The following is a 26351-nucleotide window of genomic DNA, read 5'->3' as shown; positions in this document are numbered from 1 at the left end:
TTTCACTGTTGGAGCTGTTATTTCAGGAGGGTGCTGCTTCCTCCTATATTTCTTAACTAACATAAAGAGAACAGTGATATTGTGGTTTTCTATCCTCTCTTCCTGCATCTTCCAATGACTCTACTATGCCTCCTTTCATTTGTTACACTCATCTCACATGGCTGTGTTTTCTGGTTTCAGCTCTGTGTTTATGCTGGCATTCTACCTGACCTGTTTTGTGATCCTTACCACAGTAATATTTGTTTCAGTCATCTACTCCTGCGTAAAGGTGAGTGGTAGTAATTTGATGGTATAATCCTATGTGGATCTACTCAGAAGTAAGCCCCATTTAGTTAAATGGGATTTATTCTCTGGCAAGTGGGTGATGATTTGCTCACTATTTTGTGGCAATTGGATTAGTCTTCATAAAGACATTGCCCTGCTGTGGATTTTGGATCTCTTACCTGTCCTTCACCATAAGGTCCCAGATTACAATACAAAAAATACAATATTAAATCTAGTAAAAACATTTTTCAATCAGAGGAATAGGATGGATTGTGTGTGTGTGTGTGTGTGTGTGTGTGTGTGTGTGTAAGCCCAAGTAATATATACAGCATACAGTGATAGCTATACCATGATGATGCTAGACACCTCTGTGGGAAGGGAATTCCACAATTTAAGAGCTGACACAGAGAAAGCCCTCCCTTGGGTTATCATTCTGTGTACTTCTGTCAGAACTGCCAGGACGGCCTCCTCTGCTCATCTTAACATCTGACAGTCTGTAGGTAAAGAGCCAATAAGATAATTGGCTCCTACATCATTTTAGAGCTCTAAACAACTTAGTGAATAGAAACTATTAACCAGCATAGTTGTTATAGGGGCTTGAATGGAGCCTCAGGCAGTAATTGGCTGCTGCATTTTGAACCAGTTGAAGTTTCAGGATTGAAGATACCCAAGCATGGAGTAGAGGCTGAGTCATGAAGGACCAAGGCTAGAGCTGGTGAACCAGTCAGAGCTGGAAACAGGCCTTCTTGTCACTAAGGCCACTTGAGTTTCAAGTAACAATGTTGGAACCAAGAGTACCCCCAAGTTGCAAGCCCCCTCCTTCCAGAGGAGTGTAACCCTTTTGAGAAGAGGCCATCTCTCCTCCCCGCCCTTGAACCAGAGAACTTAGAACACATAATACTTCTGTCTTATTGGGATTTTGCTTCAATTTATTGGCTTACACCCAGCCCATCACCACTTGCAATCACTGGTCTAGCACCTGAACTGCCTCTCCTGATTCAGATGGAATGAGGAAATAGAGCTGGGGATCATCAGCATATTAATAACACCTTGCTCCAAATTTCCTGAAATAGCATGGCTGAGCAACAGCCTCCCTTAAGTAGGAACAGAACCACTATTACACAGAGTCCGTTGCCTTCTTGTACTCTATAAAGCATTGTCAGTACTTGGAATGCTGTTTGAATTTCTTTCCAGTAAGAAAAAAAAACCAGCTAATGGAAAAGTGACTAGTAGTGAATCATGAAATACCTAGTGACAAATCATACAGCTATAGTTATAACCTTTATTTTGCCTTGGTTTGCTGATTTCAGTGCTTAGGCTCTGAACTATTGCCCAAGCATCCAAAAGTATTTTATTGCTGTCAGTACTGAACTTCTTGATGACCCATTCTGACTCAGCTTCCACATTTCTGAGATAGGCTGCTATTTGTAGGAAATTAGCTTCTATTTCAAATACAGTCTGGTTTGCTAATTGAAAACATACTCTTTAAAGGTGTCATAAAGGGAATAACTAGGTTTTGTGCTTAGACTATGCTTATTCTTAAGAGATTTAACCAGTTTGTTGGTGTCTCATGTTAATCCTAGTGTTCTCTTGTCCAGTTTAAGAACATGCTTAGGTGATCAGTGATAGGGAGGGCAACCTGCTTGAGCATAGTAGTTGGCTTGCATATAATTCTAAGCCATGGTTTGTTTGATCATTCAAATACTGTCCAGTGACCTAGCTTTGGTTTGTTTACTGCCAACAATCCATGATCTGCAGCCATTTTTTGTTGTTTACTCACAAACTTTGACTTGCTTTAACTATGACTTGGTATTATATGCATATCCAGCACTCTTCCTTAACCATAATTTGCTTGGCTACTTCATCTTAGAGGCTCACCAACCTACAAAGGCCTGAGGCAAGAACATCTGAAAAACAAAACAAGTCATGGGACAACTTGTGGTTCATTCATAGCTTGTTAAATACCAATAGCTTATTGTTATGTGTGAACCAAGCTAGAGTGTGACAGTTAGGAATTTTATACCTTCTATATTGATTCATTTTTGTTTGCCCCCTGCTGCTGCATGATTTGGGCATCCTGTGTAAATTTCAACAAAGGTCATAACTAGATTGCAAGGCCTGTCCTGCAGGGTTCATTGCTTGTTACCATCATGACTCTACTTATTTCATTTCTATAACAATATCAGTCATTGATTCTTGTCATTTGCTTCTTAGAGTTTCCAATGCTGGATTTTTAAAAATATCGGCCTTCTGTGGGTAGGGCCAGGTAAGAACTTTGCAGGTTAATATCCAAGGAGAATTGAACACCCTGCACATCAGCTGCTGTGCATGCAGGTACCCTGCACCCTGCAAAGTAGCTGAACCCGTGGGATTGGACTCCTTGTGCATCACATGATGTGTGGGGAGTTCTGTCCTGCTTTCTGCAGCTGATCCTGTTGTGACTCTACCTGCCCCACAAATGACATCACATATGATATCAGGTGTGAGGCAGGTGTGCCTGGTTTGGGAAAAACAGCCTCATGGGCAAAATGTTGAGGCTTGGGAGGCCAGACTTGGTCCACAGGCTGGAGCTTTTCCATCACTGACTAGTGATTTATGACCTCAGATTTTGTATTCCACATTCCAGAGCAATGAAAGGTAAATGTTTATGAGCAAATGGTTTCTTATACATCGCATAACATATTCTTTGCTGCCAACAAATCTGGGTTTTTCTACTTCAGCTAAACCATTTTGAAAGATGGTTTCCAAATAGTCAAATAACAAGCAGTTAGGTTGTCAAATAGAAGAAAGCAGTTCAAATGCTGACATTTTCCAAATTTAGGATTTGATGAATTTCTGGATTACATAAATATGTAAAATTCTAAATACGTAATTAGCCAGTCCTTGCTTCAGAGCTTAATGGAAGTCTGATTAGGCTGAAAATCCTTACAGTGCTCTAAAAATTTTTTGTGCAGGCAAAGGTAGTATGAAAAGCCTGCACCTCATGCTGCACATAATTTAAACTTTCTCCTTGTCTGTTTAGAATAGGGTGATGTTTGACTGTGATTCATCTGTCGCATTGAGAGCTACTTACAAGCTTAATTTAACCACTTGGAAGAACATTGCTAGATTTTTATTATCATCTTACAGTTTATTGCTATCTTTTATTATGTCAGTGCCTGGTATGATAGATGATCTCCCCCCTTTCCACCCCAACCAAAGAATCACTGGTTCAGTGATTTTAGATAGTTCTGTAATGGACGCAGGCGAAGGCAGCAGCTTAAAAGAGGTACAGCATTGTCACAAGTTGTATCTGTCTCCTTTTGTAATAGGCACCAGCTAATCAGCCCTCCTGTTCATCAAACAGCTTCATAATTGTGCTTGTGTAGGAAGCAAAATGCAACCCTTCTAACCGTGCAATAAAAAAGGGGGGGCAAAAAGGGAGAGGTTGGCGTGGTTAGTCATTGCTAAAAAAGCAATACACAAGCCATTTCTCACTGTCTTCTTTTAAAAAAGAAACCACTTACAAGCCTAGTTGGTGCAATGATAATGATGCATATTTGAGCTGCTATTTGTCTGTGTCTCAGATTTCTCTCTAGGGATTGAATTGGGGAGCATTTTGATGAGGCGAAATTAACAGCAGGGAAGCCTTTTAGTTTTACAGAACTCAAACATCTGAATTCTAGAAATGTATCTTTGTTATCTCCTTGCATGGGAGATTTGAATGCTGTGGTGGGGTGAGCCACAAACAAAAACCTATTGGAGGAAGATGTGCGAGAAGCAAGTGAAGGAAAATATGCTCCCCTGAACTCTCCAGGTTAAAACTTAATATTGGAAGATAATCTCCAAGATCCCAAACTCACTGGTCAGCCAAATACCATTTAGAGTTAATTTAGTTGGAGTTGATGATTCCTGAACAGCTCCTGTAGAGTAGATAAATGTTTGTAGATCCCAGAGGGTCACAAGATTCAGTACAAGCCAAACTCTGATGGCTCCAAAAGGTGATTAGACAAATTCATGGAGGAGGAGAGTATCCATGAATGCTAGTCATGATTACTATGCATTACGTCCAGTATCAGAGGCAGTAACAGTTGCTGGGGAATCATGAGCAGGAAAGTGCTGTTTAGCTTGGGTCCTGTTTATGAGTTTTCCATAGGCATTGTGAACTCAGAATGGACTAGATAGGTCTCTGATCTGATGCAGCTCTAATGTTCAAATCTCTGGTGCCTTTGGAAGTTTGACGACATTTGCCAGTGTTATTGACTACTGTACAATTCACTGCCGCAGTTGTACCTATTGTCATCTAAACATAATAAGAGGTGACATGAAGATAAAACTCAATTCTAGCTAGAATCTTGGAAGCAAAACAGGTTATTTCAAAATGTATGTTTATATATCCATTTATTCTGAGATCAGAATCGAATGTTTTGTTTTGCACACCATTCTTTCTGGTTCTGATTTAGAAACCATTATTTTAATCAGGGAGCAGCAAGTCAGTATGACAAGTTAGCCAAGCAATTATGCATTTAGCCTTTCTGCTCCGAAAATTACCTAGAGGAAGACAGATGTTCAGTGATCTGGCATGTCAGCTTTTGTACTTAGAATGTGTATTGTTCTTTAGTGTGCAAGATATTTATCCAGAATCCTGATTTCAAACATCTTGCTTTCTCTTTTTTGACCAGCTTTTTCCAGCTCCACTCCAGACTCTCTCACGGAAGATTGTTCAGTCCAGGACCAACAACACCATAGTTGGGGTCTTTACCATTGTATTGGTTTTCCTCTCAGCCTTTGCCAACATGGTATGTTACACTGGTTGTTACTTTTATTTAGCATCACTGACCTATCAGTGCCCAGAAGCTGCAGGGTACAACAGAAAGCATAGCTCCTTGTGTATGTGTGACCAATAAAATAAAAGTAGGCGTGGGCTCAGTAATTTTCCTAATCGTTCTAACCAGTCACAGTTACAACTTAATGTCTCCAGTGCGTTGGCCAATATTATGTCTTTAAAATAGATAGGATCAGAGCAATGCTAATTGTTTCACCTGTAAATGGAGCACTTCCTGGAAATTCCCAGTGCCAGTTTCATGGTATATTAATTAGATGGGTTAGACAATACTTGGGATGTGGGAAAAGGTAGATGATGTTTTGCATACCTGCTAGGCAGTCATTACAGCCGCCACTATTTAACTGGTGGTTTATATTGTCGGGCCCAAGAGCCATCTGTGCTGGGCCACTTTGCCATTGTGCAGAGAAGCATCTTTTAACGCATCTCTGCCCTGAGTACTTTCCATTGTAGTTAGCTGTTTTCTCTTTTCCTTGCCTTTCTTTTTGTTAATCTCTTCCTTTCTGCCAGTTCACTTGCAGCACTGTGGATCTCCGTGATTGTGTGGCTGCAGAGTATAACATCACCCCACGTGAGGTGAACATGTGCCATATTAGCTACTCTGCCTCCAATTACAGCCTGGGGACAGTACAAGGATTATGTGCCAGCTCCCAGCCAAGCTGCAATTTCCCAGAGGTGGGTGTGTTTTAAGTTTTAAAATTCATACAAACTATAAGCGGCCCTGTTTTATGCTGAATGAGACAGTTAATCACTTAGCCCACTGTTGTCTGTTTCAGCAGTTTTCAGCTCCTCTCCATTGTCTTCAGGTAGAGAACTTTTTCCAGGTAGAGATTCTTTCTAGCCCAGCTACTTAAAGGTAAAGGGTAAAGGGACCCCTGACCATTAGGTGCAGTCGCGGACGACTCTGGGGTTGCGGCACTCATCTCGCTCTAGAGGCCGAGGGAGCCGGCGTTTGTTCGCAGACAGCTTCTGGGTCATTTGGCCAGCATGACTAAGCTGCTTCTGGCAAACCAGAGCAGCCCACGGAAATGCCGTTTACCTTCCCGCTGGAGCGGTACCTATTTATCTACTTGCACTTTGACGTGCTTTCGAACTGCTAGGTTGGCAGGAGCTGGGACCGAGTAACAGGAGCTCACCCCGTCGCGGGGATTTGAACTGCTGACCTTCTGATCAACAAGCCCTAGGCTTTGTGGTGTAACCCACAACGCCACCTGCATCCCTTAGGCCAGCTACTTAAGATCCTTTAAATGAGAGATTACAGGTTTCAGACCTAAGGCCTTCTGCATACAATATCCTTTTGCCACTGATAATGTGTCAAACCAATTCTACACTGAATTTTCAGCTTTACCACTCCAGACTGTAAGTGGGATAGTGTTATTATTCAATGCTGCTACCACACCAGGTTTAATGTAGCTGCAGTTTTATACACACTTACCTTGGGGGTTGGTCCCACTGAGGTCAATGACACTTGCTTCTGAGTAGACATGTAAAGAATCACACTGTTCTAATGCGCTCCTTTATAATTAAATACCTAAACAAACTTTTAAAAAGTGGGATCAGGGAGTGGCATTTGAAAAATATAAGTCTTGATCTGAGGTGGTTTCTATGAGTTCGCAATGCCACCTTCATTATGCATCTTACGTAGAATTGACTTTGGAGCAGCTGACAGCTGTCACACAAAATTACAAGTTAATTAGAACAAAGATGCGTTAAACACGTATGCATATATGATGTATGTACATTCAAATAGGCGTGCATGCACATACCTTACAGAATAAAAGGTGGACTTTTAACTGCCAGAGGACTAAACTGCTGCTGAGGCTTGGTGGGTCAGGGATTGTGTGGGCCTGCTGGAAGCCCAGCTAGACAAATGTGTCAGTCCCAGTATAAGGATCCATTGAAGGATGTTCAGTGGCACGCTGGACCTAAGGTACCCTCAACCAAAGTTGTTCAGAGCCTTATATTAACTGACATGTGACATAGCAAAAGAAGAAGAATTAAAATAAGTTGATGTGTAACCTCATTCTTGCAGCACTGCTTAATTGATGTTTGATGTGCTTTACTGATTTGACTCCCGTTTGTTCTCTCTTCCTTCCTCCCTCCACTCTTTTTTTTTCTCCTCTTCCGCTTCCCAATCCCTCCTCTCGCAGTATTTTACCTACAGTGTCTTACTGAGCCTCCTGGCCTGCTCTGTGTTCCTTCAGATCAGTTGCATTGGGAAACTCATTTTGATGTTGATTATTGAATTTACATATGTCCTTATTGTGGAAGTGCCAGGGCTTACCCTCTTCGATAATGCAGATCTTCTGGTCACAGCCAATGCCATGTAAGTTACCCTTAAACCTTTGTAAGTTGTTTTTATATATATAAACCGAGAGAAAGGTCACCAAGTGGAAGTTTTAGTAAAGCAGGTGAGGAAGTAGACTGTTTCTGGACTATACCATTTCGGAGTACCAGTAGGTTCTCACATGACTGGATACACTTCAGTTTAAAAAAGTAAAACTTGCACATAGGAGTTTAAGAAGTCAAGGGTTTTTTGCCTAGCCAGTTTTTTATGTGTACGGTTTTATTGTGTTATGGGAGGGGCATTCAGTCGTGTGAGGCCCCTACCCAGGGTCTAGAGTGGAATAGTCCAGAAACAGATTTACCGCATCATTTGCTGCTTGGGAAAACCAAGTCAATGAGTCCATGAAAACAATTTTATGTAAACAGAAAGAGTGTGCAGCATCAACAAGTGAGATAACACTGGAAGTCATTTGAGAACCCTCTATTAGTTCTTGCTCTTGGTTCTATTTTGCTGGTATCTACAATTTGAATGTCATAATCTGCATGACTGTTGCACTCTCAGATAAGGACCAAACATGTATATTTTGCATCAAGTAGGAGGCTAGTGCCTTAGTTGTGTTTAATGCTAACACATATCTTCCTTTTTAAACATATTTACTCATTAAACATTTTTCATTGTAGGAGTTTGGCTTGTTCACTAATAAGCAACACTACTTTTATTGGCATTATTTGTATGCCTTATGATTTCCTTAATTCCCTTAAAACATACCAAACAACCAATTGGATGAGATCTTTTCATAAGTTAATAAAACAACACAAGAAAGAAAGAAAAAAAGGCCATTCTGGTTGAACCACAGCTGTACCCTTCTCCATTTTGGATTGCTTAATTCTGATTAATCCACTCAGGTGTGATTTCTGCCCTTCATATAAAAAAGAAAATTGATAGCAAATTAGGGGCAGTCATTTGAAGGGATAATCTCAAAACAAAACATCCTTTAGGCATTTTATACTGCATGGAATTTTGATAAGCCAGGAGCAGACTGAATTAGAGCACTTAAAAGCAATTACTTGCATCACCTCACAATCAAGATGTCAGTAAAAAAGGTGGAGTAAATAAGCATCTTTTTCATAGAAATAAATTTAGGAGCTGCAGTCTTACCACTCATTAAATTAGCTTTGCTTGCTCTGAAAGCTCCATTTATTGTTAGTCTTACTGTGTGATGAACCACTTACGGCTCATGGGAAGTATTTAGTACATATGCACCCGCCAGTCTAGGTGCAGATCTCTTCCAGATGCAGGGAATATTATCCTATATTAAATTAACTGGGCATCTATCTGATCCATCTAATTATTCTGTATATGGCATGCACACTAATTAGCAAGATGCACAGGTGCTTCTTTTCTCACACCCCTATACAAATTTACCGAAAACATAAGATAAGAAAAGGCTGGTGGTAAAACTTAGAGTGCTCCTGCCAGCCAAAAAGAATTGCAACCATGCAAACAGGCCTGGTGTCAAACGTCAGGGGTCCCTCAGCATAGTCCGGCTGATGCCCCTGTTCCTGTCACACTGGAGCTCCTAGAGCTCTCATCCTCCTCCTTGTGGCAGCAGCTATGCCACCAGTCCCTTTCCTCCTCTTCCTTAAAAACACACAATAGTCATACCTTTGTTTTCGAACAGCTTGGTTCTCGAACGTTTCGGCTCCCAAACACCACAAACCTGAAAGTGAGTGTTCTAGTTTGTGAATTATTTTTGGAAGCCAAACCTCCGACGGGGCTTCAAATTGCAATCAGAAGCCGTGCCTTGGTTTCCAAACGTTTTGGAAGTCTAATGGATTCCGTTCAACTTCCAAGGTATGACTGTAGTGGCTAATTCAGTGGTAGCTTCTCGCCACCTTGGGATGAAGAAGAGTCCTTGAGAGCCAGGAATTCTGGGTAAGCTGATTGTGCTGCTGCTGTGGTTTGCCATAGCATCTAGGAAAACTTTTCTTAGAATTTTTTTTAAATCTAAATTTGAAAGGCCTTTTTTAGCAAACTGCAGCAACAGCACTGGCATTTTCCAGGTCACCTTTCTCAGAGTTCAAGAGTGGCAGCAGGCTATGCAGTTACCATGGATGGGAGCCAAGTTGGTCCCCAAGAAGTGTCTGCATATATCCGCCTGGATCTCATGTTAAGACCCATGATGGGCCTTTCGAAGCCCTGGGGCCATCAACCAGTGCCCAGCTAGGCTAACTGCTGGCGCCAGGCCTTCCTGCAGGAGCCATGTGGGGTCTGAATTTCAGCTGGAAGATGACAGCTGCTTTTAAGCAAGTTCTACTGACTCAGTGAGTCAGTAAGTAAGATAGATATAACAGAGTTAACGTGGAAAAGCAGTTTTTGAATTGTCACTGTCAGATTTTATGGTCTGCTTTTACTTTGTTTCTTTTCTAGAGAATACTTTGTTAGGTGAATCATAAACTGAATAAAATAAAGAATAAATTTAAAACGAAAGGGCAGAAGAACTGGAACAGGAGCTATGTTAATTGGATTATAAAGTATCTGGTTCTGCTGGAGTGATCTGGTGATACGACTTGGATAAAAAATTCTGACAAAATACAAGAAAAAAATGTTCAGTGAATAAATATGGAGGAACTAGATTTCAAGGCACTCCCTGCTTCTCCAGTACCATCTAGAATGAGACAGTAAATTTGCAAACAAAGGGTAGAATCAAGCTTTATGTGGGCAGATTCCAACTTATCACGTTTTATCTCCTCTTTTCTGCAGCCTCACTGCAGAATTCCCTAAGTGCAGAATTCCCTGCACTTGAATCCCCTAATTCAAGTTAGGGAATGAATTCTTAGGAATTCATTCCTTAACTTGTCCAGGCAGCTTTGTTTTATAACATCCTATCTAATGTGCCAACTTTCCTTGACTCCTCACTTCAGCGATAATCAAGCTCAAAGTCAAAAAGCGATCCTCTTTCATTGTAGCGAAAGGCAAGTAGAAGAAAATTTTAGGAAGTGGTTATGGCTCCACATAGTGTTCAAAGTGAAAAATAGTAGCACTGATTTTGTGGAGCAGTTGATTATTACACTCAATCCTAAATGTCTTTATTTTAAAATATGTGGCACCCTGAATTCCGTGGAACTCTGTGTAGGTGTAAGAACTTTTTAAAAAAGAACAGTGATTTTAACCATGTTTGGAAACATGTTCCATTGAAATTGGAGCAGGACCTGCAATAAAGTGAATGCTTTGAGGCTTTGATTCTAGTGTCACAAGGGGCATTAGGGATCCCTCCTGTTGCTGCAATCCATCATGCATTTCAGAACAATGAACACAAAGACATATAAAACAACTTCTCTGTAATTTAAATGGAGTACTTTGCACACATGTTCATTTGATTAACATCAGGCAAGTGATCCAGAAGAGACATGGACCTTTGAACTGGCTGAAGTATTAGAGAGGCACTTTTGTTTGGATAGCATTGGAGCAGTGAAATGTACACCTTGATTTTAATCCAAAGTCAGCAGTTCCTTGCCAGCTGGGAAGAATACTGAAAAATTAAAAAGGCAGCTTGTGCAACAAATAAGGGAAACAGCATAATCATAATAATAATAATGAGGAGGAGGAAAAATTTTATATCATCTCTCATTAGTGTTCAGACTTCTTCACATATATTATTTCAGTATTCTTTAGAAGATGATTGCTTGATAAGGCAATCTGAGCTCTGAACCAGGGTGTTCCTGGCTCATTGCTTATACTCCTAGTGGTATAAAAGTAAAGGTAAAGGGACCCCTGACCATTAGGTCCAGTCGTGACCGACTCTGGGGTTGCAACGCTCATCTCGCTTTATTGGCCGAGGGAGCTGGCGTACAGCTTCCGGGTCATGTGGCCAGCATGACTAATCCACTTCTGGTGAACCAGAGCAGCGCACAGAAACACTGTTTACCTTACCTATTTATCTACTTGCACTTTGACATGCTTTCGAACTGCTAAGTTGGCAGGAGCAGGGATCGAGCAACGGGAGCTCACCCCGTTGCAGGGATTCGAACCACCAACCTTCTGATCGGCAAATCCTAGGCTCTGTGGTTTAACCCACAGCGGGAAGGCACTAAATGTGGAATTGGGAAGAAAGCAATGGCGTCAGTGATTTATAAATATAGCATAGCGATCTATGTACATTGTCTAAAACCTATCTCTTGCTATTTCAGAGTATTTTCCAATGGGACTGAGAATGGAACATGGTGAGTTACTGAGGGGGCAGGTAGCCTGAGGTTGCTTTAAAAAATATTAAGTGGATTCAGCCATTGGTGGGTTTGGGTTGTTGCAGACATAATGTGGCTCATCCTTTAATGGTGCTTAAGGGATATGAGATGGGCACACCCCTCTCTTCTCAAACACAAGTCCCCTCCCTTGCTGCCTGAAGCACTGTTAACCATTTTGAATGCTTGCCAGAGTTTGAATTTGAAACAAACTTGAAATGCAAATTACCGTCAACCACAGTTAGTAGCACTGCTACCTAGCCTTCGTTGTATTCAAGGCTAGGAAGAATTTGACCTCATAAAGGCAGGGAGAGTGTGAGAAAAGAATAAAATCTAGTGGTCTCTCACAAATCCCCTATGATTTAGTAGTGGAATGCATTGACTCTGCTGTGGCCCTTTGTCTCCCTTCCTTGCCTAAGAGGCAGTTTTGATACAATGTGCCTCACTTCTAGAGCCATTGAAGGACACAAAAAATGAAGATTGATGGGGCGGCCTCGTGCAAAGTAAAAGATGGCCACCTGGACTTTGCTGTTCACGCTGCATCAAAAGCAAAAACTAAATGATTCAGATTTGCACATAATAAAATAGTCAGTGGATTTTATTGGTCTGCAGCTAGAGCCCACCCCTTGCTCAGCCTGCTGCTACACAAAGAGGTCAAGAAATTGCTTGCTTTGAATTGTGCGTACTCCTCCAGTTTAGCAACTGGCATCCTAGAACATCCAGAGATTTATATATTTTCTTTTCCTGCATAGTCCTCCAAGTGTGTCCAGGGTGGCCTTGAAGATTGTGACTCCCGTAGTTATCACTGTTTTTGTCTTGGCGGTGTATCTTCATGCGCAGCAAGTGGAATCCACAGCAAGACTTGATTTCCTCTGGAAGCTTCAGGTGTGTGTTTTTGAGTGTAATTTTAAAATGCCATTTATAATCAGCAGACAGTTGCTATTCACGCTGTTAATGTGTTATTGTACTGTGCTCATAAATTATATCGAGCTAGAAGCACTGGCACAAAGGAAACTCCTATGGTATCAATTTTAGCTGAGGATCACAAAGATTGTGCTCTTAGTTTTGTTTTATATTGTATTGCAAAGAATACCTTCCATGCATGTGTGTATCCATCCCATGCATATAGTTTGGACGGAGGCACCCTTAGTGTGTGCAAAATCATATTCTGTTGCTAGCATGTATTGATGGGTTACATCTTAGACCTTATACCAGTGGTTCCCAGCTTCTTCTTGGCCATGCACCACCTAAGCAACTCTAAAATCCTGATGCCCTCCCCCATGACATATAATTACAGTATTGTTCAAAAAGTGAACTCCTATTCATGAGGAGGAAGCCTAAAAGGCCATTAACTGTTAATAACTCATTCTCGAATTATTAACAGTTAATGGCCTTTTAGGCTTCCTTAAAAATCTTAAAAATCAAATTGCCCCCCTGTGGGGCATGTGCCCCATGTTGGGAACCACGGCCTTATACAATAGATGCGCAACTTATGCAAGAGTTATTTTCCAGGGATAGCACACAAAGCCAAAATCGCATAGTCAAAACAACCCTTTAAAAACAATTAAAGTCTATCCAGCCACCTCTGCTCTGTCTCCAAAAGCTGCACACATACTCTCAAGGCCACTACACCTTGCACCAGGGTTAATGCAATGGCGGACGTGATTGCTGACATTTCCCCCCTGCTCTCCCACCCCCTTATGGTATCTCCCCTCGCCCCTTTTTTCCAGTCAAGTCCATAGAGCTGCAACCGCTCAAGCTAAACACGCAAAAGTTGTGTGTCCACTGTTTATGCTTCCAGTCCATTTGCCACATAAATGAACCTGAGTTGCAGGCTGCATCTTTTTCTCTCTCCTCCTCTCTCCCTTTTCAGGCTACTGAAGAAAAGGAGGAAATGGAGGAATTGCAGGCCTACAACAGACGCCTTCTCCATAACATCTTGCCAAAGGATGTGGCAGCCCACTTCCTTGCACAGGAACGGAGGAATGATGAGCTGTATTACCAGTCATGCGAGTGTGTGGCTGTCATGTTTGCTTCCATCAGCAACTTCTCAGAATTCTATGTAGAGTTAGAGGCCAACAATGAAGGAGTGGAATGCTTGAGGCTTCTCAATGAAATCATTGCTGACTTTGATGAGGTGAGCAAGTTTTCTTTTATTAAAAAAAGAGTTAAACCTCAGTGTGGTCTAGTTCATGCTTAACTGATCCCTGCATTGCAGGGGGTTGGACCAGATGGCCTTTGGAGTCCCTTCCAACTCTACAATGCTGTGAATCTATGACAGACCCTTTTGTATTGTCCTGATGCACACAACACCAGTCGTCTCTGACACTTGTGTTTTCTGTGCTAGATTTCTTTCATATGCCAGAGGTATCAATAGAAATACAGTACTACACTTTTCTTTCCTAGAAGTACTATATACTGAAAGGTGCTGCTGAGCCTTTGCAATACACTCCTAAATAAACTCTTCATCCATGGCTATGGGTAGGACCCAGAAAGCTACCTGGCTTGCAAGCCTTCCTCAGCTCATAGATCTAGTTTCCAAGTTCTTGGTATCCTGGTCTTTTGACTTATTTTCCTGGTCAACAGCTGTTTTAATCACCTCATGCTCTGCTCCCATGGATCTGTGTAAGTGCAGCAGTCGAAACAATAATTTGTCCAGGTCAGCTGAAAGGGTCTCATGCTTGTGCAGAGGCTCCTAGGAAGGTTCTACCTCCTCTATGATTACCAGTTACAGTGGCACTGGCCACTGTTGCTTTTATTACTCAGAAAGCTATAATTAAAAGTGCAAATGGTCCTAACTCAGTCACCTGACAGCAAGTACTGATACACTCATGCCAGGACGTGATGTAGATCCAAACTGAAAGGGCAATGCATCCTGTGACCTGACATCCTAGTGCAAATCTTATTTTTCTTTCCTTATCAATTTAAAGAAGCAAAAATAGGGTCTAAGACACCATCATGTCTATGTGCAGGATCAAAACAGTTCATGAACTTTCTTTTCATATGGGAAGCACATTAGAACATGTGTTATGCAAGCTACAGTGTGCATGATCATATCTGGGTCTTATACAGATCACTCAAACAGTGTATATTGATTTACACGTGTCCTTTTCAATAACTTCGTTCCTTTGTTGCCTCTGCAGATTATAAGCGAAGACCAGTTCCGACAGCTGGAAAAGATCAAAACTATAGGCAGCACATATATGGCTGCTTCAGGCCTCAATGATTCCACCTATGACAAAGTGGGCAAGTCACACATCAAGGCCCTGGCTGACTTTGCAATGAGGTTAATGGATCAAATGAAATACATCAATGAGCATTCGTTCAACAATTTCCAGATGAAAATAGGTAAATGCCTTTGTTATGGTGTTATGCTTCTGGAGTATTTCCTCTGTGGTTAAAAGTGCAAATGCCACATGTTAATTGGTGCTGCCTCTACTGAATTAAATTAGCACTTAATGGAGTATTCTTGATCTGCAGTGTTGGTTGTGTTTCCTGCAGAAATTTGACCCCATTACATAACATTCTCAACTGGAGGTTAGTAGCCAATTGAACATGGGAAGATCTAAAGCCAAACAATATTAGCTTTCTACCCACATTAGTGCTTTAGAAAGGACATGGCTGTTAGAACTGCTTTGTAGAACACTGGAAAACTGTTTTTCCTATTTGAATCTGAAATGGATAAATGCACACACACTTGAATTGGAGGCAGAGCAAGAGCTCTTTCAACCTGATCCTGTAAGGCCAATCCGCATGCATGCAGGTGCTTGACACTGGGTTCCTTCATTCTTACTGGATTCCTAGAGCCATCGCCATTGTTTGGGATGAACTGAGTCGAGCACCCATACTTCCTTCCACTCAGTCAAAACCGACAAGGCCAGCCATTTTGCATTCAGGCCCCTTTTTTGAAGCTGGCCACTGTGAGAACAGTATGCTGGACTACATGGGCCTTTGGGCCTGATCCAGCAAGTCTCTTCTTATATGCTACATTTTTATCTCTTTCACTGGGAATGCCTCAGGTTCAGTCGGTTGATTCACAAGGATGTCTGGAGTGAGGCTTCTTGCTCCAGGTATGCTCCACTCTCCACAGACCAACTAAGCTTAGAATGTAATGTGTAAATTGAGAACGTCTGCCAAAGAAGCAGATTTTATAACATTTTTTATAGATCATTTATTTTGAGTGTAGAGCATGAGTGTTCTTGGCGCACTGTTACTCATCTTCATAATTCTGGATAGCAAGATACAGTATACTGATATCAAGTAAAAAATAAGCTCCAGTGAGTTTTCTGAGAAGCAGTTAGATAGTGTAGGACAGGGGTTCCCAAACTGTGGTCCCCAAGCTTCATTCAGATGGTCTGAGGTGTGCCTGTGAAGAACACTTGCCGTATGACTTCTATGGAATTCAAATTGTAATACAATAAAATTATATATATATATATATATATATATATATATATATATATATATGCAATAAAAATGCAATTAAAATCCTACAGCATCTAGCGTGGTGCATTGCAATTGCTACAACAGGCAGAGAAATCATCAGTGTAGGATATTTATATGCAGATATCACAAATTTCAAAGCCCACAAATCTTTGATATCACAGATTTCAAAGACCAGGGAAGGTAGCACTGGATGAATTTACCTCACTCTCAACTGGTAATGTTTCAAAGTCTTAGGAGTGCTACACACATTACAGCCACCATATGGAGTCTGCTATAAAACTTTGTTCATTTATAATAATACCTGATCATAGACTCATGGCACGTTTTGTCATATAGCCCTCAAAAGGTTGGCCATTCAGAAATTAGCTATGGTCAATTTATGCCTGGGGAGGAATCAGATAGTTGCAGTCCTCCTGCATATGTGATCTGGTAGTGATAACTTATAAGATGTACTTTATACACTCATGTCTAATTCCATACTATTTCTTTGCTAGGGCTCAATATTGGCCCAGTAGTAGCTGGGGTTATAGGCGCCCGTAAGCCCCAGTATGATATTTGGGGGAATACTGTGAATGTAGCTAGCCGAATGGACAGCACAGGAGTGCCCGACAGAATTCAGGTGAGTCTTCTTGGCACCTCTCCTCCTCCCTAAAACTTTTTTTTTCTCTTATGAGTATTTACACAAGCCACTAGTAGAAGTGAGAAGTAATCTATATGTACATTTTATGTATTCTGCTTGGGGGTAGATATTTACCACCCCAAGCAAAAACTTTTAACCAAGCATACAAAATATGGCAGCTGACACATGAAGTCACTTCAGATCCATGTAACTTGTCCTCCTTTCTTACTTTACATATTTCATGTTTTATCCAGCTTAGGGATTCATTTCTGTGTTGGGGGTAGAGGGTGAAATATGAAGGAATCTGTGTTATCATGTAATATGGAGTCCAGAACAGAGCTCCTTGTGAACCTCTGCATCTGTTTCTTCTTTTGTAAACCCCCCCCCGAGTATTTTCATGTTGTTCTTGCTGAGCAATAACCAGAAGATGGGATAATTCACCTTGCTCTGATCCAGAGATACATACCTATGTGATACTGTGCTTTGAACACTTAGCCACCTAGTACCGTATTTTTTGCACCATAACACTCACTTTTTTCCTCCTAAAAAGTAATGGGAAATGTCTCTGCATGTTATGGAGGGAATGCCTACGGGTGGCATGCCTACGGATTTTCCTCCTCTAAAAACTATGTGCGTGTTATGGTCAGGTGCGTGTTATAGAGTGAAAAATACGGTACGTTATTCACGCAGTTATAGTCCACACTGTTTATTATCTCTTTGAGAGAGATGGCCCAATTTCAAACTAACATGGATCATGCTCACAGGGTGGGAAGAGAATGGGAAACTTGATCCAGTCTCTTGTCCTCTACAACAGGTGATTGGCATTGTCAAAGCTGAAAAACAAGATACTGAGAGAAACCAAAATTGATAGATTCACCTATTCCTCCTCCTTACTCACATGTCTCTGACTTGCCATTGTCCTTTTAGGAGCCCAAGGGGACGTGTGAATACTATGAGTCTTTCTCTGCAATGATCTGAAATTCACTTTTAATGTCATCAGCCCTTTCTCTTATGGGTGCAATCATAGTAATTTTTAGTGAAATGACAGTGCTTCTTCCATCAGCGCTGCTTGAGAATACCAGACTTGTGTTGAATTGTGTCAATTGCAATTTATTCAACTCTTTTCTGATCCATTCTTTTTAAAACTCCACAGGTGACCACAGACATGTACCAAGTTTTAACAGTCAACAACTATCAACTAGAATGCCGAGGGGTTGTTAAGGTCAAAGGTAAAGGAGAAATGACCACCTACTTCCTAAACGAAGGCCCCCCACTGGCAAGTTAACAGCAGTGGGCAAGAATGACTCAAGAATGGCTCAGTTTGATTTAAATACAACGAGTTGGTAAAAAAAAATCTGCTGCTGCTTAGCAGCGAATCTAATACCAAGGCACAGTTGAGTATTTCATATGATGCCTTCCTAGCAGGAGTGTGTGCAAGAAGTGGGGGAGGGGGGGACACAGTTTGGGCTATGTGGCACACCATTCGGAAGTTACCTAGCACTGCTGTGGATTTTTTCTAGGTTGAGTGTAAATGAATTGACCAAAGATTTTTTGCTGAATGGAATTCGAAATGAAGACATGGATTTGAGATCTTCAGTGAGGCTGCTACACAGGACTTAAGATATTTAAGTATTTATTTGAAGCAACACAATGTTTTTTACTTGGTTGAAGGAAAGTTTGATTCATTGCAACAAAAGGACAAAAAGGAACAGCATTATTCTGGAAAGGCTGTGCAGTTCCATAGTATTTCTGGTCTATGCTGTTAACTCCTTGAAGTGTGCCACTGTTCTCTTATTAGCTGTTTGAGTGGACTTTTGAAATTAAAAACACCACCCACGATTGCTCTACAAAAAGGGCCTTTTTTAATGACATCACCAGTAATGGTTTTTTAATGGAAAAGATGCCTTGTTATGTACTCTTGCCATCCCTACCCTAACACAGATAGGAGGTTCCTTCTTTTTACCAGAACTGATATACTGAAAGCGAAAGGAGAGAAATAGTTCTTAAGGTGAGGGGGAAATGATGCTTCAAGCATATTTATTAAATGAGGAGGCCTTCTCACTTCTGTTCATCATATTTTGGTTTACACATGAAAGACTAGCTGCCAACGTGAAACACGTGGAGAAACACAGGGAGATTTCTCTGAAATGTGTAGGGTTGTTGGTTTTGAGGTGCAGTTTTTTGTATTTTTTAATATGGAAGATTATGAGATCTAAGAAATACACCAAAATCCTATATTTTGAACGTTCTGTGTATTAAACAGTTGCCCCAATGGAGCAACAGCGATCTATGTGTAGCTCTGTTGTAGTGAAGTTCACAGAACAGCTGTTTGAAGGAGACTCATATCCAGAACTGAGCACCCAGCAAAGCACCTGTCAACTTTTAGGCAGGACAAGAGCAGGGGCACCTTGACACAATCCTGAATCCCTTATCAGGCAGTCAGCCCTTGACACAGAAGCTGATACTTACTGTTAGGAAGAAGGGAACGGGCACCCAGGCTGAGTTCAAGCACTTCTGTTTCCCTGTCAGAAGGTTGATCAGGGCTATGGGATATTTCTGCCCTGCAGCTCTGTTTGTCTCCATGAGTCTAGCAATGGGTGTGAAGTCTTCTGCTGAGCTCAGAGTTCTTTGGATCGGACGCCAGGTACATTGGGAGGTGTACATAAGCTATAGAATTGTGTGATATTCTTTTCATTATCTCTGAGTTGCAGACTTGGCAGTTTTCAAATATTGTACAGTCCAGCAAACAAGCCGAAGTAATAATAATAATGCAGGGGCTCAAGTTTGATTTTTTAAAGAGGAAATAAAGTGAGGAAAACCTAGTTAGACAGAGATGAAATAGGAAGAATGAGAACAGCTGTGCTCATTCCTAACGTCAGAGGAAGCTGAATGCAATAGGTAAATTGTGTATTCAAAATTCTGAAAGTTATTTGACCAAGGGTATTATGCCTGAAGCCACTTCAAGTGTGCCTCTGGACAGTAGCATAAGAGGAACAACAATCAAATCAAGAATTTCTTTTTGAATGTTTACAGTTTATGTAACAACTGTCTGTACAAGTAAGTGCCGCTGAATATTACCTAGAAATTTTACTCTTCTGGATTGATATTGTGGGAGCTGAATTCCATTTCATATATTATGAATTTCAGTTTGAAGACTTTGGCAAGTTTTTTTTCCATAATAAAACATGTGTATTGATTGATTCTCTAAAGATAATGATGTGGCCTATCCTGCTGAACAATACTTATTTTTTAAAAAAGAGGGGGACTGTTAATAAATGTATAAGTGAGTTAAACACATTTTCAACTTTTAAAATCAAGGTCCCCTTCATATTTTATTAAAAAGTATAAAAGCATAAAAACCTATATTTTTATATTTCAGTAGGGGAAAACTTTTGATATTGAATTTGGCAATTTCAAAAATGACTCAAACATTTTGACACATACTTTTTCCACTCTTCTCAGGGCAGAATTTCCATTACCTAATGATTACCCAGCACTGGCAATTATGACATTGGAGAGGGGGCGGGGGCTAGTGTCACCTTTGACCAAAAAATAAGGTAAAATCCATGGTTTCAGTGATATGTGTAATATTGCTATTAAACTGTTTCAGACTAGAGTGTCAGTAGCATCCCACTTTCCTTTCATCCCCTCCCTTTCTACTAGGGCACACCCTTGGATAGTATAGTTGCCTGATTCCTAGAAAACTGCCAAGTCTGTCCTTGTACTATATTTTTGAACCTTTTCAAGAAATGCCATTTGATTTGCAAAGGTCTTTATTTACACAGTACTGCAGCTTGTTCTTCATCACCTTCCACCCTTCATTCTTACCGTCATTTACCACTTCCAAATTTTAATTAATAGCACAATATAGGATCATTTTGTTTTAGGTTTGCCTCCTGCTTTGAAATGTGCATTCTTAACATTTGAGCAGACCACCTTGCGCAATTGTGTTGTCAATTCAGTTTTCAGTTACCTGTATCTCTGACTGTGATTGATGACTTTGTCAGGATCATTTCAAGGGGTATGCAGTCTTTTTTCTGGCTCTTGCAAAAGGTGATACAGTTATGATTTCCCATGGAAATTGCAATCTGTTTAAGTAATTTAACAATTATATTAAAACACTGTTTCACTTGTGAATGTTTCTATTTATTCATTAGAGTCTGGTTTTTTTAAAAGCTACAAAATTAAGTAGGAATGTAATTTAATGTTTTGTGGTGGGAGTAACAATAGAATTTTGTGCACCACAAAGGTATGCTTCATCAGTTCAGTAAGGCAGGTCCAGACTTGTGTAACTTGTCCCAACAAATAGTCCTGCTCACCTATGAATTTCTGGATGATATTTTGTGCCTGCTGCATCACAGAAAGAAGAGAATGGACTTTGTACAATGGCGCCTCTTCACTTCTCTGTGACTGGATGAAAAATGGTAAAATATTCCGATGAATACAGCGAAGGTGGTTATTAATCTCAGCCCCTGGGTTCTAAATGAAGGAGCTGATTTGGATATTTCATTTGTATGTCAGATTCAACAAAATTGTATTTTAGGGAGAACTTTGGCAGCTGGAAGCAGTAGGCTATGGTCTAGTCCTACTCAACTAATTGAGCTAGTAGTTTTGTGTGTGTGCACAGGAGCATAGCCATCTGCATTTAAATACAGGTCTGGGTAATTCAGTACAGATGAGCAACGTGGTGCAGAATTGGATTTACGTAGAAGTGCCCGATTCAATCTATGTTACCTGTGCATGTAGAGGAGCCTTCACCCACATATGGATCTCCTTCACTGGAATGGTAAGTCTCTGCTTGAAATTATGGTGCTTGGCTGTATATTGTTAGGATAAAATATTCTGAAATCAACTGGTTATATTTTCCGATCACTGTAACATATTTTCTTCTGTTTTAAGATAATAACACAGGTGCTCAATATCTCTGAAGGTAGTCTCTAGATATTGGGAGGGAAGGTTGCTGGCTCAACAATAAGGGAGAAACTCATCCTGAACTCATATTTAAGTCATCAGTGGGGTCCCTGCATGCTGCTTTTCCTTGTGCTAGTCCCTGTTAAGGTGAGTGGGGAAAGCAGACAGGCAAATTGCCCTTAGTTGTTAATTTTGGAAGCACAGTGGTGGTCTCCAGCACAGATGAACATTTTAGATGCTAGCTAAGAGTATGGTCATGAACGCGATTTGCACTTAGAAATCATGGGAGCCATTACATAACACATCATTAGGGGGATTGCCAGATATAGATCTTTTCAGTTAGGATAATTAAATCATTTGGTATTGCATAACTCTCAGCATCTTTCCTAGTTCCGTGCCCCCTCCCCCCCAAAAAATTGGGCTACAATCCAGCACAGTCACTTAATGGGACTTATGATAGATAACACTGTGTTCTGTGATGGGATTTTTTAAAAATCCTTAAATTCTGCTAGCTTTTCACCCTTGGATTGTGTGCCTGCAGTATGCATCTGTAAGCAAACTTTATGTCAGTGCTTCTAGTCACATGTATGAAATCCAAGATGAAGGCTTACTACTTTTTGGAGAAATCAGAGCCTCAGCAAAGTTGCATGCCCTGAACATCTTCATGCTCAGCCCTTGGCTATGACTCTTTACAGACATGAAATTATTTAGGGCAGGCTCCAATTGCCTATAGTGCTAGCTGTATACCCACCACCCCTCTACCCTAAAGTATATATCATTAATGTCCCAATCTTGAAGTGTTGGCTGTGATAAACACCTTCATTAAAAAAATCCACAAAGACCCCTGTGTAAGTTGCAGTGACCTCACTTCAGAAGTCTTGACCATTTTATAGCTGCTTCTGCATTTATTTATACAGCACTTTTATTCTACAAAGCACTTTACATTTTCATTGAAATGATCAGTATTCCCATTTTGCAGCTAGGAAACTGGTGCCCAGAGTCATCATACGCAGCGTCCCATGGCAACCAGAGTGAGTCTTTCCCTCATTTGGCAGGAGGAGTTCCTTTACTTATATTTTAAATTATCATGAAGGTAAAGAAAACATAACATACAAGAACAACAACTAGAGCAGGGCAACTGGAAGACCCAGTTTAGGACTCTTTGTATTCCTATCATGATAAATGAAGAATTTGTGTGTATCGTTATTAACATTTGGGTCTACAACAAATATACTTGGGCTACTTCACACATTACTTGCATGTGGTTTCAAAATGATGTCTGACCTCCAGATCTAGGGCCTGATCTGCCTCTACTCACACCCCCAATAAGCTTCATCCATTTTGGCAGCAGTGGCAGAAAGAAAAAAATAGACCTAGCACTACAGTGGGTAGAGCTCACCACTGTGGTGTGGGTGCAAATCTCCCTAGCAATCATTTGATGAGCAGGGAGAGGGTGATTAACCCTTCCTCTGCTGATCTATGTAGTTTTAGGGAGCTCCTGTGTGTGCATGCAATGGTTTTGGGTGGCCACTGTCCAGAAGTTAGTCAAGGGTCAAAATTGCCGCTGGGACAAAAACGGCCACTTCTGGGGTACAGCATCTAATTCAAGGGCAGGGGTGTTCCAAGTAGTGCGGGAGTATACTACTGATAGGATTGTCCTACAAAATAATGCTTTAGAAGTTATTGTAGTGCGTAAAGCAGCTTAGGATTCATAGTAAAACTAAGACTAGACAATCTTATTGCCTACTGAAAAAGACCCACCACTTTTGTGTAGGTGACATCTTACAATTAAAGACTAGGAGGATCATAAAACATTAGAGATGTGGTAGGTAGGATAATATAACTTCAGTCTGGCATCGTCGCTTTCTTGCTAGAATCTCTACAGAAAGTTTTCACACTGAAAGCTTGTGCCTAGATCAGTGGGAGCAGATTGTAGATTTTATTAAATGCAAGCATAAACATAGAACAGGGTTCTCTTGAATCTTAAGTTTGTCTCTGGGAGAAAATCTTCCTCATCTCATGACTGACGTGCGTTTAGAATGGCAGTGGATGCTAACAGTACAGATCTCTTGAACCCCCAGCTGCTAAAATCCTCACAAACCCTGAACAACTTTTATCGGTACATGAGGAAACTTCTGCAACTACCTTCATTGCGAAGGCATTTTGATCTCATGGCTGCTACTTAACGTACAGGATGCAATGCAATCCAGCAGGTTTACTTTTCTAATTAAAGTGAGATTAGTAGGGTTCTATCTAGTGATAATCCTCAAAATGAGAGAGGCTCATTGAGTCAGCAAAGGTGGCCACCAATGGAATAGGGAAGGAAACATGGGTCCCCCCCCCCCAATCTCCCTCCCTGCAGCTAACCCAAAATCTGCTCCAGAGGGTTAGATGAGGGTGAAAATGAATAACCATCACCCTCCCTCATTGGTCTGCTGATGGCAGGCTATTTTGGTCCACTGTAGGATTCTGTCAGGTTGCTCGCCTCTTCTAGATCTGTTGTCCACAACCAGTACTTTTAATTTCCTTTGTTCCCAGAACAGTTTTTCTAAGACAATTAAATTGAAATTAGTAGAAGTTAAGCTCTTTCCTAGATGAGGCTAGTCAACTTCTTTTCATCCTTCAAGCATTAGAGAAAAGCATTAGAGATTGCTATTGGGGCTGCAGAAGAGAGGTCACTTTCCAAATTTCTTTCAAAGCAAATTACACAGAAAAAGTTGGGGAGGGGTAGAAACAAAGCAATTCAGAATGAGCACTGCACTAGATGGTAGGCCTTTGGGGCCCAGGAACTAATCCCCATGAACAGATGGTTCTGGGTTAGATTTTAATTAAGGAAAATGCAGACACACACCATTAAACTTATGTGCATCCAATAATCTCGCATTTAGAAATTCATTCATATTGAACAGTTTGTTAATATTCAACACCATCCTTTTATTTCAGCCTTTTCTACTATCTCACAAAGGCAAACCTGGTGTGGGACTGAAGGAATCACTTGATATGCAGAACAAGCTCCTTGCCATTTTCATACTTCTGGATGTGGAATTTTCATGCTGCCCCTCCAAACTTCTCACGTTGCCCTTGAGGTACATTCTCCTGCACAGGGTTTTCATTTGTCCCGCAACAGGGTCCTGAACCATTTCCAGCTCTTCTTTGAAGAAGAATTTCTCTGTCATTAATGCCCTAGACTATGGGAAGCATCTGTCTTGCAGAAAAGTGTTTCATTCCTGAGAGGAATACTGCTTGGATCAAGTTTGCCTTGAGACTTGCTGGAGGACAACCATCACACATTGTAATCAGGGGCCTTCCCTTGTGGCTGCCTCAATCGGATCTGTAACGTTGAAAAAGCGCTCACAGTCACATGAAAAAAGATCTGCCAGAGGTTGCGTAGTTCATAGAGATACATGTTGCATAGGCAGATTAAGCCAAAACTTAGGAAGGATTTGATGTTCCGCCAGCCTGTGCAATACACAAACAGATAGCACTGCAAAGGGAAAGAAAGTCACAAGGATGTAAGTAACCTGTTGAATTTTCTCATATTTCTATAGCAAGCGGCATCCAGCTAATGTGCCTTTCCACTCAACAAAGGTAAGAAGGGGTGTGCAAATGTTACCTCCACAGTGTGAGCTCCCTTGACAAAAGCTATGGCTTTTAAATCTACCATTTGCTGTGGCATTTGAATATCTTATCTGTCAGGACTGCCGCTAGGTCCCAGCTCACAGAGGACCAACGCCCAGTGGATGTTATATACAAAAGTCTTTATTTAAGTTTAGTTTCCATTTCCAAGCTCTGGGCGCGCAGACCCACGTCTCGACGCTAGACCGGCTAAGTCCCCTCTGACTCACTGCTCCACCCACACCAGTTTAAGATTCTAGCCCGGCTCCACCTCCTACGCTGTTTTTTCCTTCGCTGGGTCCTTCTGCCCTCTGGGGTTCCCTCCTTCCTGGACTCCTCTGACGCTGAGCCTCCTGAGTCTTGCCCCTCCCTCTGGCGGGCTTTAGGACCTGGCTCCCTTTCCGGGCTCCCTGCTGTGCCGCGCTCCTGTACATTTGAACTTGGCGCGCGCGCCCAACCGGTGACTTTCCTTCTGACCGTTTCCCCGCTTCCTGATGTGGGCGTTGCCAAACCTGACTCCTCTCCTCCCTCTGGTGGTGAGGACACTGGTCCCGACTCCTGGGACTCCCCCTCCCCACTGCGCTCTGGTGGAGAAGCTGGTCCTGATTTCCAACTGCTGCTCAGGGACTCCCCGCTAGCCCCTTCCTCCTGGGGCTTCCCCCCTGGAGCCCCCCTCGCTCTGGCCACCGGCGCTCCCTTCTGTGAGTCCTCCGATTCGCTAGAGAGGCTTGTGGAATAACTCTGGCCACTGTCACTGCCTGCGCCCCCCTCGTACTCCTCCTCCTCACTCTCCATTTGCTCCCCCTCCTGTGTCTCTCCTTCTGAACCCCTGACATTATCAAATTACCATTGCCCAAAATTTGTGCACAAATTTTGGTAGGGTACAACCCTACCATAGGTGGAGGTACAATCCAATTTCTGAACATCTGTCCTGGCCCCCTGCATCTTGGAGATGCAGTTGAAGACCCTACACAAGTGAGCCATATGAATTTTGAATATTTAAAATAAATAAAATACCACAGCAGCTGAAAGTAAGCTGTCTGTTACCAGCTATTTTGATTAAATATTACCTGAAGCAACAAATATCTCCACTAAGAAGATACAATATGCTCTCTCAGGAAAGTTAGCATAATAAGCTTACCTGTT

General features: G+C 41.4%; 2 protein-coding genes across 13 annotated transcripts in view; one reads left to right on the top strand and one right to left on the bottom strand.

The window, feature by feature from the left end:
* The window catches only part of ADCY5 (adenylate cyclase 5), a 182070-nt gene extending 158729 nt beyond the window's left edge, over window positions 1-23341 (top strand). For 3 of the 6 annotated variants that reach the window (XM_083734360.1, XM_083734364.1, XM_083734362.1), the window contains 11 exons: window positions 181-268; window positions 4926-5042; window positions 5597-5761; window positions 7237-7412; window positions 11564-11596; window positions 12367-12499; window positions 13488-13751; window positions 14758-14962; window positions 16555-16679; window positions 17833-17908; window positions 21335-23341. In XM_083734360.1, coding sequence (XP_083590486.1) covers window positions 181-268; window positions 4926-5042; window positions 5597-5761; window positions 7237-7412; window positions 11564-11596; window positions 12367-12499; window positions 13488-13751; window positions 14758-14962; window positions 16555-16679; window positions 17833-17908; window positions 21335-21510 — 1558 coding nt within the window. In that variant the 3' untranslated portion in view covers window positions 21511-23341. Of the gene's footprint in view, window positions 1-180; window positions 269-4925; window positions 5043-5596; window positions 5762-7236; window positions 7413-11563; window positions 11597-12366; window positions 12500-13487; window positions 13752-14757; window positions 14963-16554; window positions 16680-17832; window positions 20817-21334 lie in introns of those variants that run through there. The other 3 variants (XM_083734361.1, XM_083734365.1, XM_083734363.1) reach the window with 3 other exon arrangements.
* Window positions 22440-26351, bottom strand: part of SEC22A (SEC22 homolog A, vesicle trafficking protein) — a 42957-nt gene continuing 39045 nt past the window's right edge. For 3 of the 7 annotated variants that reach the window (XR_014567006.1, XR_014567007.1, XR_014567009.1), the window contains 2 exons: window positions 23653-25074; window positions 22440-23585 (listed from right to left, as the gene is read on the bottom strand). Coding sequence is in view for 3 of the 7 variants with exons in the window: in XM_083750121.1 (XP_083606247.1) it covers window positions 24874-25074 (201 nt within the window). In the remaining 4 variants the exon portion in view is untranslated. Of the gene's footprint in view, window positions 25075-26351 lie in introns of all 7 variants that reach the window. The other 4 variants (XM_083750121.1, XM_083750123.1, XR_014567008.1 and 1 more) reach the window with 3 other exon arrangements.

Source organism: Podarcis gaigeae (assembly GCF_964106915.1).
Source record: "Podarcis gaigeae genome assembly, chromosome: 1".
Classification (NCBI taxonomy): Eukaryota; Metazoa; Chordata; class Lepidosauria; order Squamata; family Lacertidae; genus Podarcis; species Podarcis gaigeae.
Note: the sequence above shows the minus strand (reverse complement) of the source record. Positions and strands in the feature narration are given on the sequence as shown.